The sequence below is a fragment of the Trachymyrmex cornetzi genome, unplaced genomic scaffold (genome assembly GCF_001594075.2).
Source record: "Trachymyrmex cornetzi isolate Tcor2-1 unplaced genomic scaffold, Tcor1.1 scaffold748, whole genome shotgun sequence".
NCBI lineage: Eukaryota > Metazoa > Arthropoda > Insecta > Hymenoptera > Formicidae > Trachymyrmex > Trachymyrmex cornetzi.
In genome coordinates this window covers 1,047,378-1,066,172 of record NW_017300079.1, presented here as the reverse complement: position 1 = coordinate 1,066,172, position 18,795 = coordinate 1,047,378, and the positions used below count along the sequence as shown (strand labels likewise).

The following is an 18,795-nucleotide window of genomic DNA, read 5'->3' as shown; positions in this document are numbered from 1 at the left end:
TTTTCTTCCTCTCGTGCCACTTCTCGTTACAACCCCCGATGCTGTCGACAATACAATTAATGTTAACTTAAATACGGCCTCATTTAGATAGATCTAACATGATTTCTCTTCTTTCTTTTTTACTTGCAAAGAAGTATACTCCTTTGTCGTCGACTGTTGTCTCGTGTGCCAGCTTCAATTTCAGGATAGCCGTTAGCAATAATCTCAGAGGAACCTAACAACGAACATGCACGCACGCATGCACACGCACACGCACACGTACACACAAATATATGTGTGTGTGTATATATATATAGATATATATATATATATGTAAATAATAATTTGAACAATAAAATGCATGATTCATACGTTCACGTTTACAAGAATTTCGCCTAGCATTTAATTTTTTTCTCGCAGATAAAACATCATTATCACCGCTTCCACCGTGAGAGATCTATTCGTTAGCCTATACTTCCCAATTGCGATTCGACAGATCCTTTGTAAAGCGATTAATCCCTTTCGCCTAAAAAGAATAGCGCTAAAAAAAACATACAGTCAGAACGTGGTTATAATGTAACGATATAGTGAACATCAACTTTTAGCATACAGAGATTACTTGTATCTCAAACTATAGGGAAGTATCCCTTTAGTAATCAGATCTGTGATGATGCTCTTTACTTAACTCAATTTGAAATTTATAACACGTACGCACACACATACAGTTCCTCTCTTTCTCTTCCTCTCTCTCTTTCTCGTATCCACCTTGACACACACTTAACAAGCATGTCGCTAAATTATTCTGAATAGATCCATGTAAACGTGCGTGCATGTGTGTGTGTGTGTGTGTGTGTGTGTGTGTGTGTGTGTGTGTGTGTGTGTGTACATAGGGTGTTCGATAAGTTTTGACAAAGCCTCGTGGGCAGGTAGAGCAGACTAAACTGAGTCGAAAAGTCCTGTACTATTTTACAATTTTCGCAATTCTTTTTTTAATTAACCAGTGAGCAGAATATCTACAATCGACACATAAAGCAACTTCAAGATATCTTTAAGAGTTCTTTGTGAAATATCTTTAAGGTATGTCATAAGGAACTTTGGAAATATCTTAAAATTGTCTTATCCACTTATTCGGCATCGTTAACACGTTAAATGCCGAGCCTATTTTGTTTCACTTTCCGTTTACCGCACAATACCATCCAGGTAACTGAAGAGGTGCGTGAGCTAAAGTTTAAACAAAAAATAACGAGGAACAAAGATCGCGACGACTACTGCATAGAATGTTACAAAATTAATTTTAAAATGTTTGAATAGAAAATGATGAAAAATTTAACCAAAAGTTGTAACTTTTTATACCTGTAAAGGAAAACCCCATCTTTGTTTAAATTATTTTAATAAATTACATTAATTTTTGATAAAGTTTTATATTCTCAACTTATTACTTTAAATTCTTCAAGGATTGACGTCGCCTAAACGAAATGTTCATCCTCGGTATGTAGGGACCGGCGCGGCGGTGTAGCCTAAATAAAAGTTGAGCGCCGGTTCGTAGGGGCCGTGGCGTAAACGGAAAGTCTAATGCCGGTCCGTAGGGCATTTAACGTGTAACTATTGCGAAAATTGCAAGATGGTAGAAGACTCAGTTTAGTCCGCTGTAGGCCAGGTGCTCATAAGCGTTTTGTCAAAACCGGACACCCTATATATAAAAGTAGCAAAAAAAGAAAACATTTGACATCTACAAAACGTTATTTGGAACAGCTTTCTTTAGATACACGATATTGAGATTATGATTAATTAGATACGCTACCAATCAGTCTGTACAGCCACATTAAAATTTCTTTTTACAAAATATTCTGCGTACTCTCGCTTAACTTATGCGTCCAGTCTTCTTCAAAAACCATTTGTTATAGATTTCTTTCGATTATATTCTTATTAATCGATCAGACAGCGGGTCACTACTTCTGAATTGTCGCATTAACCTTAGCAGATAATTCATGTTTGTGTATTATATTGGTATACCGTATACCATTCTCGTACTGCGAATTTTGCTTTCGTATCCCCTCGAAATGATTTTCTTGCAATGTTCTCGTAGTCTGTAATTTAATAATTTTAAGATATTCAAAATAGTTTAAACTAATTATGTTTAAATTTACGGAATTTGACGGATTTCACTATAATCTTACGACCACAGTAAACAGTTCCTCAACTTAAAAAGAAATTTATTAAATAATGTAAAAAGCTCACACAGCATTCTCCTTGACATTTACAATTATATATTTCAAATATTCGAGAGCCGGTGTGATCTTTAAATAGATGTTGGCTAAGTCAATTTGATCACAGTAAAGTGTAGAAATGATAAATAAGGATTCGTAAACGGCAGATCTTGCACGAGACGCAGGTTACCTTGAGTCGTGAGTGATTCACCGCACGAGATACTTGTGTTATAAATTATAAACAGAAGCTAGAGAATTAAATCATTAATTTATATAATCAAATAGAGAATACTATGATGACTTATTAGCTGAATCGTTACTTCCGAAGTCATTTCCTAAAAGCGGCAGTATTGCTCACTTTGCTCTAAAATAACAAAAAAATAAATAAATAAAAGAAAGAAAAGCCGCGAATATCCATGTTACAACGATAAGCGTTTGCATCTCGCCAAGAATTTCTTTTCGTCTACATTAAGCGTCATTCATTTTGTCAATTTCTTACTTTGTACGCTGTTAATACTTGCAAAATTGGTAGTTTTAGACATAAAATATATTATAGAAAATAACATAAAATACACTCAAATACCAAAAAAATATTCCAGGATGTTTGAAAGATAACTTACAAATTTTGTTCGTGCATTTTCTTCTCCATTTTTTAAAATAGTGTGACGTAAAATAAAATAGTGGCGTAATTTTACGTTGTTGCTACGTGCTTTGTTTGAAAACACGAAGAAATTTGAGAGAAATTTGTGATGTGCATTTTGAATTAAATTAAATAAACTCGATAAATATTAAAATTTGAATATCTTCAATGGAAATAAAAAATTTTATTCTTTTTTTAAATAGAAAATATACATCTTTCTCTCAAACATCTTGCGAATACAACATAAAAAAGGAACGATTCTTTCTCGGTATCACGAATATTAAATATTAATCATGCAGAATATAATACGGCATCTCTTGGGATGTAACGATTACGTACTTCTATATACGATAGGGTATGAACCGGAATTTTAAAGTCTCACTTTCCTAATAAAATTAAAAAAAAGAAAGAAATTAGTTTATTAGAGATAATTATCAGACAATAATATTGGATACAATATACGTGCATTTCGTAATTAAATGTTTTCGGAATCTAGGCGAAAATCCGTACTGAATGACGCCAAAATAAGCTATTGGGCCATTATGTAAAATCTTTACAAGTTCGAATCGAGGAACTATAGCATCGCTTTTCCATGATAGCACTGCACACTTCACGATAGTTTCTTAATCCATTGTATACCAATCTTAGATTTACCTTTCGATGTCATTCTTGCATTATTAAAATTGCATATTTAATCTGGCTGAAGAAACGAATATGAACGCATTTTTCCAACCTTCAATATACCAGACGTCGCTTTCTTACTATACAGAATCGTATAAATTACGTATTATGAGTGGCTGCCTAATTTAATTTTTTCTTCGTGTGGTGGAAATTTAATTGTAAATCTTAATGGCCTTTTCGAGGTAGTTGATACGAGAGCGCTTCGGCGCTTTGTTGACGTGTTCCAGGCCAAGCCAAGGCCTGTGTGGCGCTGTGCCTGCGTTTAAAAGTGGATAGACTACAAAATTTATTCTTTATTAGCATCGTATCAGCAATACACCATATGTTAAATATAGTGATTATGCGATTCGACGCTTGCTTTATTGATATATATTTTTAAAGGAAAAGTAAATGCTTCTTTATACTTACTCTGACTGGTGTATCTGGGAAGGAAATCCTCGATTTTGATACAAGAGTCCGGCGAGTCAATAATGAATTGCGGCTTGCCCATTGTCACCACCGCGAACTTAAACTTCAAAGTTTTTTTATGAATTCTCATAAAAGATCAAAAAAGATTAGCTAAGGATGCCTACCTTTTCAAATTCTTTCTCCTGAACCCCTAATTTCTTCAATAACCTATCCTTCATCTTGGGAAAAGGTTCACCCTACAAACACAAGGATTATTGATGCATTCGTGCCTTACATTATGCGTTAATTTAAATAAAACATCACTCACATGTTTGATCTTGAAGAAGAAAGGTATACCGAACGTTGAGAAAACTTCTTTGTGAAAATGGGCAACAGGAACTAGCATTTCGCCTTCCGCTAGATTTACTTCGTCAAGCGGTATTTCTTCTATCCTATACAATTTGGTGCCTGATGTGTTTAAGTGATCTAAAGGTGTGTCATCCCCAGGGCCAGGTGATAGTTTGTTGCAAGTCATTTCTAATATCCTTAATTTTCCTGAACCATTTTCCGATAATTCTACTTGCTTCTTAGCCTCCTCAAGTAAATTAGCGACGGTACCATTTTTATTTGGGTAAAGAATCATCTCTTTCTCTTCTTTAAGCGATGGCCCTACCCATATGCACTTGAACTGTTTCTTGTTTTCTAGCTCATTCACCCTAATACTGAGCTGCTGATAAAATAATTTCTTTACTTTCGTTTTGCAGTACGCAACCAGTTCTTTGAGCGTGCCGTCGAATGTACATTTTAAAGGATGGCCGGGAGAATCTTTATAACTGTAAAAGAAATTTCAGAATAAAACCCTTTCTCCTAAAACATCTTGCAATAATCAAAAAAACCTTATATTAAGATAATTCGATTATTTTTGATATATAATATTAACGGTAATTAAAAGACAAGTAAGAACATTAATTCTTACTTTTGACATTTAAAGAATTGTAAAAGATACGGATCTGTGCCGACTCGTTGCGCTACGGCCTTTGCCATTTGATCATATGTCATTCTCAATGAAAGTTCCATTGTAAAACCTGGATCGTTTGGAATCAACTTATCACAAAATGTTACTTCTACCCTATAGAATAGATCTCTGAAATGTAAATCACAATAGATTAACATGTTATATTGTACTAATAATATTCAAGGACGCAATTCTCGAGATACATTGGCGATAAGAGATAAAAGTGTAGTACACTACTTACTTAAAATATTCTCGACACGTTGGAAGTTCGTACATTTCATTGTCTCCTTCCTTTTGAAATACAATGATATCACCGTCCATTAATTCTTCCAGAACCTTTTCCAAAGGCTCCGATAAGTTATCTATTTTCTCAACTAAATTTGGTTTAATTTCCTCATATAAAGCAAGTTCTGTGTCTGGTGGGAATCCGGCGCGTTCGTTTAAAATTGGTATGAGCTCCTCTGTAAAATTTATTTTCAGATATACATATGTATAGTGTGTTTGGTTTAAGTGTATACACTCATTGTCACTTTTAAAAATAAAGTTTACAAAAAAAAATTCGAGTAAAAGCTATTTTGTTTAATAAGATACATGACGATTTTAACAAAATTTAAATTATTTTTTAATGAATTTTTAATGACTTTCTTATTGGAGCTATTTTGTTTTTCTGCTCGTACCTACACAACAACTCAAGTGATTAATATCTCATGAACGAATATCGAAAATCACATTTTATGTTATTGAATTTGTCACAAAATAAGATGTAAACCTGTTATTTAAAAAATTAAATATTTTTATTTAAGTCATTTTTTAGATCTTAACAAAATTATTTTTATTAAAAAAAATTTTATTATTCTATTTAAAAAATACTAACTATACACAAATAAGTGGAAAACGTTATATTCTATCAAAGAGGATCTTTATGCTTAATATTTTTTGCGTGAATTTAAACAATTTTTAGTTCAAGCAATTGCACGCCGTTTATTCGTTGGTCTCGAGACATAGTCCTAAATTGAAGCCGGAGTAATATCACGAATTAAATTGACAAACTATTGATGTTAATAAATATCTTTAAAACCTTAAATAACTGTATACACTTAAATCAAATATTGCACATATTTTTTTCGAATAACACTTAAAATATATACAAGGTGCAGCAGTAATTCTGTCCACTTAGAATATATCTCCGCTATTCTTAGAGATTATATTATTAATAAACATATTAGTAAATATATTAAAAAATTTCAACTTACGGACTTTAGCTACAACAGGCATATAATGATGACCGCAGTAATGAATTTTCTTATTTTTGGGATCGTAGAGTTTAAAAAAGAGTAAAACATCAGTGTCCTTGTCAAAAGGCGGTAATGCTGTCATGTCAGAGTCTGGAGGTACAAGTTCAACAAAAACGTTCCACGGATTGTGATTTTCCGCGCAGTCGATGATGGGCTTTTGAAGATCAGCGTCCGGCTCAATTAGCGTAGGTCTACAGGTTTGATTTGAACGTGTACTGAAGGGCCAAATGCGAATCTGTTCTATTGGATATTTCTGTAGAATAAATTTGATAATATTAAATATCTCTTTTATTGTCATATCTTTACAATTTTATAGTATAACAATTCATTATTCTTTTTTATTGTTATATATAAAATAGTAATATAGCATTTAATATATAATTTTTAAATTCTGAAATATTAGAAATAAAGCTTGTTCAAAATCATTTTTTAAATATCATTTTGCAATATTATTTCTTGTTTTTACACATTTAATTGGAAAATACCAACGTAATCTTTTCAGGTTTTATTACCTACCGTGATAAAAATAGTCTAATAAACCACTGCATAGCCCATAATAGCACGTAAAATTACATGGTACTAAATATTACATCAGTATCGATTTACTTAGTAAATAAATGATGTATACGTACATAAGCAAAAAATCAATCTTTTAAGTAATATAAACGGCGTTTCGGAAAAAATATCAAGAGAGAGAACGCACATCACTTACCAGACTATCGCTCAGTAGCTCGAGAAACTCGTGCACAGTGGCCTGCTTACGTACGCGAAATACACGATATAAAGCGTGCTCTGGGTCGTAGAGATCATTTCCTTGGTGACCGTCAAAGCTATCCTCGAGAAGGACATTGACGGTCATGTACAAGTATGCTTCCGTTCTTTCCTTTCTTCTTATTTGTTCCAGCCTCTTCTCCTCTTGCAGCCTCTCCACCAGCTAGACCAACAAAATTAAAATTATCCACGTGTGTACTCATTTTGTTCTCATTAATCATTTTTCCTCGACTGTCTTTTTAATTTATGTGATTTGATTCTCTTTTTCTTTTCAGAAAAAGATTATTTCTCTCAGTATCATGCTTTTGAGATTCGAGAACAGATCGTATTCGAAATATCAAAAGAATGACGGTACAATTTCCATTTTTGTAATTTTAATTTTGTTCATCTGCCGCTATATCGACTACCAAGTCAAACAATTACACAATGAAAATTATTTGGCGGTGAGTGATGGTTCCCAGTTATCTCTTCCTGGCTAATAAATATAAGCACACAAGTAAATATACATTATTAGTAATAAATTGGTGACACAAATATGTGTGGTGGATAAATACGATATATATAAATCGTAGAATAATCTTTCAATTATATATTGCGTTACTACCTCAAGAATATTCAAAATAAATATAATCGCCTGAATATAGAAATAATTAATCTTAGCAAAACATGACAAGGTATCTTAACCATTGTACATGCGCATATATAAATATAAAATACATATTTATTAAAATGCTATAACCACCACCCATGCCAAATAATTATAACAATGTAATGTGTAACTATAGTAGTGTGGAGATGCCTTGTAACTTGGATATCTCTATTACTTGAATCGTGTAAAATAGACAAGAATAGCGGTAAAAATAAATAAAATTAACGCGGTTTCCGGCTGTGAAATTTTCTAGTATTCAACAATTTATTCGTTATTCTTTTTTTTTCTTTATTTTTATATATAAAATAGTGATATAGCATTTAAAGGTATCTCACGATTAAAGCTATTATAAAGTATTTACTCTATCGATGATATTTTAGCGTTCTTTCATCTCTTTTCTCTCATTTTCTCTCTCCCTCTCTCTCTAATTATTCATATATAACAACAAATAAATAGATAGTATCTGTCAATGATCATAATTACTATTAACATGGAGAGAATTTAATGAATCAACGACTTGGTTAAGTGTGTGGATTGCATCTTCTGTTGAAACATGAAGTTCTTACTTTACTCATTATTGTGTATCAACTTTAAATATTAATTGATGAAAACTGCGAGGGTGAGTAATATAAATCACATTGTCTCACTCACTAAACAATCCAGTTAAATAGCAAACACGCTAAAGAAGACATTTCAAGGAAGCTGATGTTTCTGACACAAGTACTACTTATCGATTACTTCTTCTCTTTCTCGTATGTATTGCAAACGCTAACGGAACTTGTTAGCTCGAGTCAATACTTAGTATATTCTCACTAATAATGTTCTTTTTTCCCTAATTCTCTTATACAATTATTCACACATATCCAATCTTTTCTTGAGATATGTTTGTCATTTTTCATTCACGTTTTCGATAAACTACAATACAATGATTAAATTTGTTATATAGTATTATACAATGTTTGTTACAATAAACATTTCCAAAATAATCCTAAGGCTCATCACGATATTAGCCTGACGATCAGACTTTATCCAAATCTGTGGATAGATACTTTTGATAAAAGTGACAAAAATGCAACACGCACATTAATTATGGATCTTTCTCTTTAATTTCTTGCGTTATTGATATAAAATTATGAGTTAAGACAAGAATAAATAAAAAAATCACATAATTCTTATATATGCCTCGAGCGCCCGTACTGAAAAAAAATCCTCTGTCAAAAAGACGTCTTCGTCAATAAAACAAATCTCTATATAGCATGAATTATATAAATCCATCTTTAATATACATGTGATCAATCACATGCATCGTCTTTTGTATCTTGGCTGATATCAACCGACTCATTCTTACTTCAAAGCTTACTCGAATTTAACACCACCAAAAAATCAATTCTAATAATGCGTGTTTAAGGCCCGATTTTTCATTTGATGGTTAACCTGATGATAAAAATTGTATTTTTCTATTTATGATTGATCATTAAACTGATAATTTTGTAGTGAACTTATAAAATTACCACTACAAAACCATTTTAGTAATTAATCATACATAAAGACACAATTTTTTATTTTATCACTGAGTATAGTTAAATATAAATCACAAGTTAATCAGATAACGAAGAATCGGGCCTAAATCGTTTGTACCATGTATTACATTATTTTGAATGCAGTACTGTATTTAGAAATAGACATGATCTATATATAATGTTAACATTGACCGGTACAGCAGCTCAACGCTGAGTATCAATGTAAATCTCTGTTAAGAAAATTCAAAACAAAGTTAGTAACAACTGCTCAAAAACGTACAATAATAGAATATTTCATTAAATAAAACTTCTAATTTGTACACACATATACAATCTCAAAAATTAAACTATCAATATGTGGTAGCCAAAATATCGCAACGAGGACAGAAAATCGCCTCGATTCTTTTTTTATCGTATGTATATATATAATTACAATGTGTAATGTGCGAGTCTGACAATTCTATGCTATGAACAAGCCCATAGTAGCTCAATATAACATTGAAACTTCAGGAAGAGTTTAATCGAGAAGCAACGTAAGCAATTTACACTTCCTTACACCTATTTCTCCATCGGCGTTTATCGGTTAAAAATCATGAATATAGAGATTTGGATTTCGAGGATTTTGAGTGTACGGACGAAGAGTCGCCGTCTCAGTATGAGAGTCTTTAATTGAGTCAGTCGCGTCTTTGTCACGTTCATGGTCGCTCAACTCCTGGGAAAACTCTCTTTGAAGGACGTTTCTGACCTCTTGAGGTATGTCCTCTTCCTTGACCTCTTGCAAAACGTTTTCCAGCTCTGAATTTCTTATGTAAACCAACATATAAGCGTTAGTGCAATGTTTCACAGCCATAGACATGTCCTCATCTTGACCACCGTAGTTGTGTTCAATAGCTTCCTGCTTTGTACATCGTGAGACAACGTCGTCGTCGAACTTACACCACTGTCACAGAACAAATCGAAAAGTTTGAGCAAGATGTTGCAACATAATATAGGACATTTAGATAATATAATTTTTGTTGAAGTGTATAAAAAAAATAGTACATGATTATTCTGAGTAATTACAATCATGTACTCTTTTTGAACTTTATCATAAAATAAATGCAAAAAATGTATGAATAAAGATAAACTAATTTGATTACAATTAAAAAAATAGATTACGATAATTATTATGTCTATACATAATGCGAATATATAGTTGTACAAGTATAGATCAAAATATATTTAATAAAAGATTCGTGAATATATATTTAATTTATATAATAGATGTTAACATTAAATTTAAACATGAAGTCTTTTGCTTACTTTGCCATCGCCAGCAGGATTAATAAATACAACATAATGTCCTCCATGATTATCGCCACTATGAACCAGAACAGCATGTAATGTGTAATCCGCACTTGTTGTTTCTTTATTCTGCAGGTATTTTCCAAGACTAATTTTTTCGTAAAACTCAAACCTTTAAAAATGAATGTACACAACTATATTTTTATATGTCAAAAAATAAAATCAAAGATTTATATTTTTTATCTTTATAGAAAGAAGAATGTTAGAAAGAGACCGACTTCTGCGCAAAAACGTGCAAGTAAACGTGGTTTTTTTTTAAATAAACTTTGATCTGAATATAATATCAATAAAAAATTCGAAGTGGATAGGGAACACTTAAAAAAAAATTAAGCACGAACATAGGATCCAAATTTCAATGTTTTTGCTCAATTTTCGAGGTATTCTCCAAATGCCCCTCACGAACTTTTTAATAATTTTATTGTTTATTGCATCCCGAAGGTTAAAATCAACAAAAAAAACTTTCACTTACATCTTTTTGAGAAAAAATTGGCCCTTTTTTAACATCTTCCAAGAAATTAGAGCAAACTTTTGTCCAAAAAGATATAAGTAAAGAAAATAGTTTTCTGTAGATTTTGACTTCCTGAAAACGATAGTTACTAAAAATAGCGTTCGTAGTGTTTGGGGAACACCTTGAAAATTAATTAACTAAGCAAAAATATTGAAACTTGGATAAATGCACCATGTTCGTACTCAATTTTCATAGTTCCCTAAACACTGAACTTTTTAATAACTTTATCATATCCAGGAAATCAAAATCTACAAAAAAAAACATTCCTTTTTTGAACGGCCCTTTTTAATATCCTTTGTACTTTTTAAAATAAAATCATATTATATGATCATTATAACTAAAATAAGCAAGTTAATGAATTTAAATTTCTTACCTGTCGTTAAATTTGACTGAACAATCCGTAACTGGGTCATACTGAAAACGCATTAAATGTAGATGTAAAACTGGTGGAAACGATGAAAAGATGACGCCTTTTTCCGCTTCCTGTAATCCGTGTTCTCCTGCATCATATTTATTATCGCCATCAAGACTTTCTGTACTCACATAATCACTAAAAGATTCGTAAACTGAAATACAAAAAATGTATTAATTCTTTGTTACTCAAATATTATAGGTAAAAACATAATGTTAATTTTTATACTTACTGTTTTTCTTGCCCTTTATATTTAACTGTATATCATAAAATGTTTCAACCCTTGTGGATTTGTAGTCTATGTTTTTACACTTGATAAATGAGACCATTTTTCCCTCAAACAATTTTGGCACTGTACCTTCCACGCATGTTCCCTTCATTTTGCTCTCCAACTTATCTAACAGCTAAATTTTCACACGATTAGTTGTGTGTATATATGTATATGCACGTGTGTGTATATATGTGCGCTCAATATGTACACATACATATATACAAAGTGTCCCATTTTAATTAAAACAGTCAATTTCTGAAAATTACGAGATTTTACAGAAAAATATTTCAGACAAAGTTGTAAGATTAGAAGGGAGACATAAGAAGATACCACTGATTTGGCCTTGACCTGATCTTGGTGGTCCCATTCAAGGTCGAACTAATGGTACTTTCTTATGACCTCCTTCGGACTTTACAATTTTTGTCTGAAATATTTTTCTCTAAAATCTTGTAAAATTGACTGTTTTAATTAAAATGGGACATTTTATATATACAAAAAATGTATGCAATAAATGTTATATACTAAAAATTCAAGTATATATAAATTCATGCAATAAAATGTTCAATATATTTACCACTCGTAGAAATTCCTGCACATCATGTTGCATGAAAGAATCCAGTGTTTCCCATCCAAAACTTTTGGTTAATTTCTTTGTACCGACAGGCTTGTCGGAAAACTGTAACTCATGAAACACCCTTTGTAAGGCTAATGCAACACTCTTACTCGAATCGTCGCTCTCTGTTGGCATTTTGTATACTGCCTTTCGCAACTAAAGAAAAACAAGGATAAATTAATAAAAGAAACGTCAGATAATTTATCATATATCATAAAAATGCCTTCACCTACTTGATTTGTAAAATAGAGAGTTTGCAATAAAGAATTCATATAACATGTAGCACCCTGATTTTTTAAGCCTACATATCCCGTGTGTTTTTTACTGTCCCAACTAACTCCATGAGGTGCATCAGCCACTACATGAACCTATTATTAAATTAAACAAAACATTATAAAACTGTAATATAAATATGCAATATGAATCTTATGGAATTTCAAGTGTTGTTTAATATTAATTATTACAACTTTCATATATAAATGTCACTTAATTTTTTTAAAAATTCCTACAAAACCAAACACATTTTCTTATAAATTAAAAATTTTATAAATTTTAATAAATATTTTAGGACAAAAAATTATGAAAGAAAACTTAGCTTCCTAGTTCTCCATAAAATTGTCATTCATATATTTGACACTTGTATTAATTCTGTCAAAATTGTGTTTAATATGATATATTTGGTTACAGAAATATTTTAAGACTCCTGAGTAGTCACCACAGCCATATTGAATCGTGATATCAGAAGCGAGAAACGACGCGTTAATTTTTATTGTGTGCTATTTGTAAATAAAGATAATTTGGATAAAAATAATGAGATTGCTTTTTAAAACATTTGTAAAAATACACAAAAACTATGCCTATCCCACCTGACAGTCAGTAAATAATCATAAAAAATGATAAAAGGCACATATAAGGGAAAATAGGCTATATGCATGCGCATTATAAATAAAAGTTTTTTTCATACACTTTATATGCTTTTTATCACTTTTTATGATTGCTTACTGACGACTGTCAAAAGGGATAAGGATAGCTTTTGTCTATTATTACAATTCATCTATTTTTTACATTTGTTTTAAAGCGATCTTATTATTTTTTTTGTTTTATCCAAATTGCCTGTATTTACAAATGACATGTAATAAAAATTAACATGTCATTTCTCGCTTCTGACTCGCTTCAATATGGCTGTGACTATTCAGGAATATCTTAATCTATAGATATTTGTAGATATATTAAAAAATTATATAAACATAATTATAGCTTATTATGATATTATAATTATAGCTATAAATTTCATTTGTAGAATAAATTATAATAATAAATATCTAAATGGCTCAAAAGATTAAAATTTAAAACAAAATCAACAAAGGGCAATAAGCCAAGTACAAAGTTAGTGCGTTTAAAAAAAAAAGTATTAAATTGCAATATTTTCTCAAAACGTTCTGATTCACATCAAACTATTCTCAGTAAATAAAGCTTAAAAATAAATCATAGTTAATATTGTTTTGATATAATAACTAAAGTAACAGATAAAACTACATAGAATGAGAAATATTGAAAAAAATTGTATTATTTAAAACATAAGTTAATAAAGATATGCTACAAACCTCAAGAGTAATTGAATCGTCTTTTATGAAACCTCTATCAGGATCTAGAACATCTTGCCATGTCATAAAATGACTAAAGCCCCAATCATTCTCTTTACTGTAGAACAAGTGTTGAATTTCTATAAAAATATAACACATTATATTGCAAAATGTGTCAATTTCATTCTTAAATCAGAACTAATGCCGGTCAATATATAATTAATAAATGTATTAAAGTAGGTATGGAATTTCATTTACTTCTGCTAAATGGTTCTTGTCCTTCCTTGCAAGAAAGAAGACGCAGTTCAGCAACAGCGTAACAACTCCAAGATGTAGATTCGCTCTCTCCGTTACATTGAAGAAAAAATCCAAGAGATCTCTGTGGTTGTCTCTCCTGTGTTTGACTTGACCGTGGCATCACCATTATTTTCCATGGTAAGTTACGGACATAACATGCAGGGGACAATTGTGAATCCTTCATCTTAGATATATTCTCAACAGTATATCGAAAAGTAGCTTCTGATCGGGCTTCATCTAATATAGAGAAAAGAAACATAGAATTTATGGAATAGAATAAAAATAATAAATATATAAAAGTTAATATCAAATAGACAAAAGCAAAATTAATACCATTTAAAAAGAATAAATTTTGTTTAATTTATTAGACACAGTCATACACATACATATATTGCAAGATTATCTCTAAAATAATTTAAATAAATAAAATGATATGAAACATCATCAGATTCAGCATACCTTCCTCCATTTCTTGATCTTGAACTATACATGCTAATTCTTGTTCACCATTTATAGGACGGTTGTCAGTTCCGTCTCCCCCACCATCATTTGGGGTTTCTACAAAAGTGTTAATATTTATGTTTTTAACACTAAAATAAACCTAATAAATATTTTAAAATAGAAAAAGATTTACATATAAAATAATAAAAATAAGAAATTTAACTTTATATTTCACAGTAAAAATTTGATAAACAATAAATGCTTAGAGAATTTTATTAATTAAACAATTTGCAACATATGTATACCATACTTTTAGATATCAAATTATATACTAATAATATAAATATCATATATCTGCACAAGTAACTGCAATATAATTTAATATTGATACGGAACAATTGGTTTACCTAGAGAAACATGGCAATTCTGAAAAATCTTTTCTAAACAAATATAAAAATTACAATGTATGGAATAACACTTCATGTGGAACGCTTTGATGGCAAATATAATGATTACAGTAGAGCTGGAAGAAAACAAAGAGAAAACAAACAAATTGGCCACCAGCTGAACATTATAAAGATAAAGTTATAAATTGATAAGTCACATTTCGCAGCAGCACTAAGTACACTGTTTCTTTCACTCTAAATTTAATATTATATAAATAATATAAAAATATACAGAATCGCGCGCACGCACGCGCCAATTTATCACCAATTTTTACATATACTGTGGAAAAGGTTGATCAAATATTAACCGTTCAGCAGCCATACAATAGTACAATAAGCTTTATCAGTAATGATTACATTTATATATCCACGAAAATTTCTGATAATGGAACTATGACGTAATGTCTCGTTCTATATTATCTATCTATAATCGGATACATTTAATTTGCCATCAACGCGCGTTATTTTTAAGATTTGTTGCATTGTTTATTGTATTATTTATTATATAGGTAATATTTCACATCACTCACGCAAAAAGAAATATATTATACTCCTCATATCGAATAAAATAATAAAAAAAAGGCTTAAGAAAGTCGAATAAAACAATATTACAATATCGTATAATTTGCGTAACGACATTGTTAACGCGAGCCACGGTTCGACTATATAAAGACTATACTTTATAAGATTTGCTCGACCTTCTTCCACAATTGTAAAAAAAAATGTTTATCTATAAAAAAACTAACACATATCTTTCCATTTGTATGTAAATAAATAAATGTACTTGTAATTATTTTCTAATATTCAATGTCAATAATACGACATATTCTTGTAAATACAAGTCGAAAGTGAAACGAAAATTTGACGAGCGCTAGTGGCGCTAATTAACATTATAGGAAGCCAATCACGAATGCCCGATATCAAGTCACCGTGCTAGCAGAAGCAACGCGCGAAATAAATAAATTGCTCGCTAGGTCGTTCTGTACAGTAATCTGTAGATGCATGAAAAAGTTTGCACCATGAAACTTTCCTCTAAATATAAAAACGATTTCGCAAACACGCGCTCACGATCTTACGATCGGGCGAAAAAAAAGAAAGAAAATTCGAAGAAAGTTGGGGAAGAGCTCCGACATAGAAGAGCCCTCCTCCCCCCTCTCTCTCTCTCTCTCTCACACGACACATACCACGTACGCGCGCGCACATACATACATGACAAATACTCCCTTGCGCTCTCACCCCCTCCCTCCCTCACTCTTTCTCTCTCCTTCTTCCTTTCTCTTTCCTTATTGAAAGCTCTGGCACTTACTTCCCAGCAAGGCAAGATGAGAAAGAGAGATAGAGATAGATAGATATATGTATACAAAGTACATACATACAGACAATATACATAGCTGCAGCCACACACACACACACACACACACACATACATATGTATATATATATGCATGTGTGTGGCAAAATAACTAGAAAGATAGGGTGTAGATGAAAAGATAGATAGATAGATGAATTGAAGAGATAGATGGAGAGGTGCACTCACCCTCCTGTGTGTCCATCTCTTCGACCTCGTTAACCTGAATAGGTGCGAGGCTGAGCTGCTTGAGATTCTCCTGATCGTTTACGTGGTTCATCGCGAAGCCGATGTTGATGGTCGTTTTGATGGCGCCGGGTACCTCGGTGACGGCCTCCGCCGTCGAGGTTACGTTGTTCGCGTTGGTCAGCGGCTGCTGCTGCTGATTGTTCTCCGCTGTTAGCTGCGCGGTGGCAAACGGTACGCGATTCCGGTAAGGAGGAGGAGAAGAAGGAGGAGGTGGAGGAGGAGGAGTCGTCGTTTTACCGAGCGCCTTTCGGTTCTGTACCGTAGCCAATGAAGTCCGATCGGTCCGATCCTGTTGTTGAAGTTGTTGCTGCTGTTGCGACGGTGGCGACGATTGTCGTTGTTGCTGATAATGCGATTGTTGCAACTGCTGTCGCTGTTCCGTTCCTACGATTACCCGGCTACTATCGAAGCCTACGTCGCTACTCGACAGCGACGTCGCTTTACCGCACTCCGTCGATAGATGTTTGCTCGCAGTTCGCCCAATTTCTGCGGCCATCAAGTGCCCCCACTCGTACGGGGGACGCCCACAGCATATATTCCACCCTCGTATTATTAAATCGCCAAATACGCGACTCGAGTACCCGTACTACCCGTTGTACATGTATTCTATATTCCTTATTCCCTTCGTAAATCGTACGCGCCTCCGAGTTGCTCCGAGTGTCGCCACGACTGCGATCAACTGCGATCAGTGCGATTTTCGCGGTGGTGGCGACGGTAGCAACGGATTTCTGACGATGTTTGTGGTAGGTGGTAGTTGCGACTGCTGCCACTGCTGGCTGGTACTGCTAGTGGTGCTCTAGCTAGTGACGAGACAGCGGTGGTATTGGTGATGCCGATGATATTAGTTCGTAGTCGAAACTCGAAGCTCGGAACGGCGGCGGCGATGGTTGGTCGGTTCGTTGGTGGTGGCGACGACGGTCGACGACGGCCGTCTCGCCTCTCCTCTCTCGTTCCGGCGCGGCGCCTCGCGCACCGACCTCTCCCCCTTCCTCTCTGCCGTGCGCGCGCGCAAAATCCCAATCCGTGAAACTGTTTCCGCTCCGCTGTGCGCTTTACCGGCGCTCAGCGACGACGCGATCACCGACTACCGGATTACGCCGACGGTTGTATACGAGGACGACGATCGCAGACGACGTTGACAATGTTGCGCGCCGTTATTCACTTCGCGTTCTTTCTCTCCCTCTCACTCTCTCTCTTTCGCTCCTTTTCCCCCTTTCACTCTTCCTCTCTCTCTCTCTCTCTCTTTCTTTCTCTACTCGAGTCTCGAATCTGCTAGTCGTCGTCGCCACCACGGTTCTCCTCGATCGAGCTCACTCTCTAATTCTCGATCGACTTCGCTATGACTTCCGTTTGCGAGCGAACCCACCTGTACCGTTGTTCTCGCAACAGATCCTTTCTTCTCTACTTAATTATTTCTCACCTTCCGGCTCGTGAAGCCGGACGTTTATTACGACGAACACGAACGAATACGCGCGGGCCGATCCCGTACGTCGCGATCGTCGTTCACGGATCTCTCTCTGTCTCGCGAAAATAAACAAAATGGCGGCGACTCGGCTGCACGGTTGCGCTCACAGATTTCTATATATTACACCAGACCGCTAACTCCCTACATTTTCCTTACGTAAAAGTGCTGCCTGCGCGAATTAGGTGCGCGGAATAAGACCATCACGTGACCGCACACGTATAGAAAAGAGATGCCAACAGGTCATGTGACCAGCACCCTCGTGATTGATTCGAGTATACATTCGTAAATTTTCCTAGATGCTCTGGTCCAACTTTACTAGGGCTATGTTCCAAAATTTCGGCCCTACGCACAATAGAAGGAATAAGGAATTAGGAATAAAAAATAAACAATTTCAGCCTATCAGGAACCGTGTATTCCGATGTATCCGATTTTTGATAGGTTAAAATCTTAATATCTATTCCTAATAGGTCTGTTCTTTTTGGCTGAACTTTTGCGCTAGTTCATCTTTCTTCCTCTTCTTTCCTGCTGGAGAGAAAAGAAAGATGAACTGGTGCAAAAGTTCAGCCAATGAGAATAGACCCAATATTTCCTCCATTGTGCACAGGGCCTCACGGGGCATGACTGACTCTACCCTCACTACGAATGTCACTAGTCAATGTGGCCGAAAAAGGGAA

General features: G+C 33.6%; 1 protein-coding gene across 6 annotated transcripts; it reads right to left on the bottom strand.

The window, feature by feature from the left end:
• Window positions 1–1,335: 1,335 nt before the first annotated feature.
• On the bottom strand, window positions 1,336–18,294 carry Usp7 (Ubiquitin-specific protease 7). 6 transcript variants are annotated; one of them, XR_001940466.1, is made up of 19 exons: window positions 16,597–18,294; window positions 14,632–14,730; window positions 14,134–14,409; window positions 13,897–14,015; window positions 12,526–12,660; window positions 12,254–12,448; window positions 11,641–11,812; window positions 11,370–11,562; window positions 10,447–10,600; window positions 9,890–10,084; window positions 6,917–7,138; window positions 6,163–6,457; window positions 5,151–5,370; window positions 4,871–5,038; window positions 4,223–4,727; window positions 4,080–4,151; window positions 3,916–4,018; window positions 3,481–3,784; window positions 1,336–2,066 (listed from the first exon to the last, which is right to left on the bottom strand). XR_001940466.1 is itself a non-coding variant. In XM_018518345.1 (18 exons), exons 1-18 carry the CDS (start codon window positions 17,150–17,152, stop codon window positions 3,660–3,662), a joined length of 3,804 nt encoding a protein of 1,267 aa, XP_018373847.1. In that variant the 5' UTR covers window positions 17,153–18,294; the 3' UTR covers window positions 3,038–3,659. The 6 variants fall into 6 exon arrangements, 4 of the variants coding, with proteins under 4 accessions (XP_018373847.1, XP_018373849.1, XP_018373851.1 ...); XR_001940465.1 differs by lacking the exon at window positions 1,336–2,066 and adding an exon at window positions 3,039–3,212; XM_018518345.1 differs by lacking the exon at window positions 1,336–2,066 and having other exon boundaries at window positions 3,038–3,784.
• Between the last annotated feature and the right edge of the window lie 501 nt (window positions 18,295–18,795).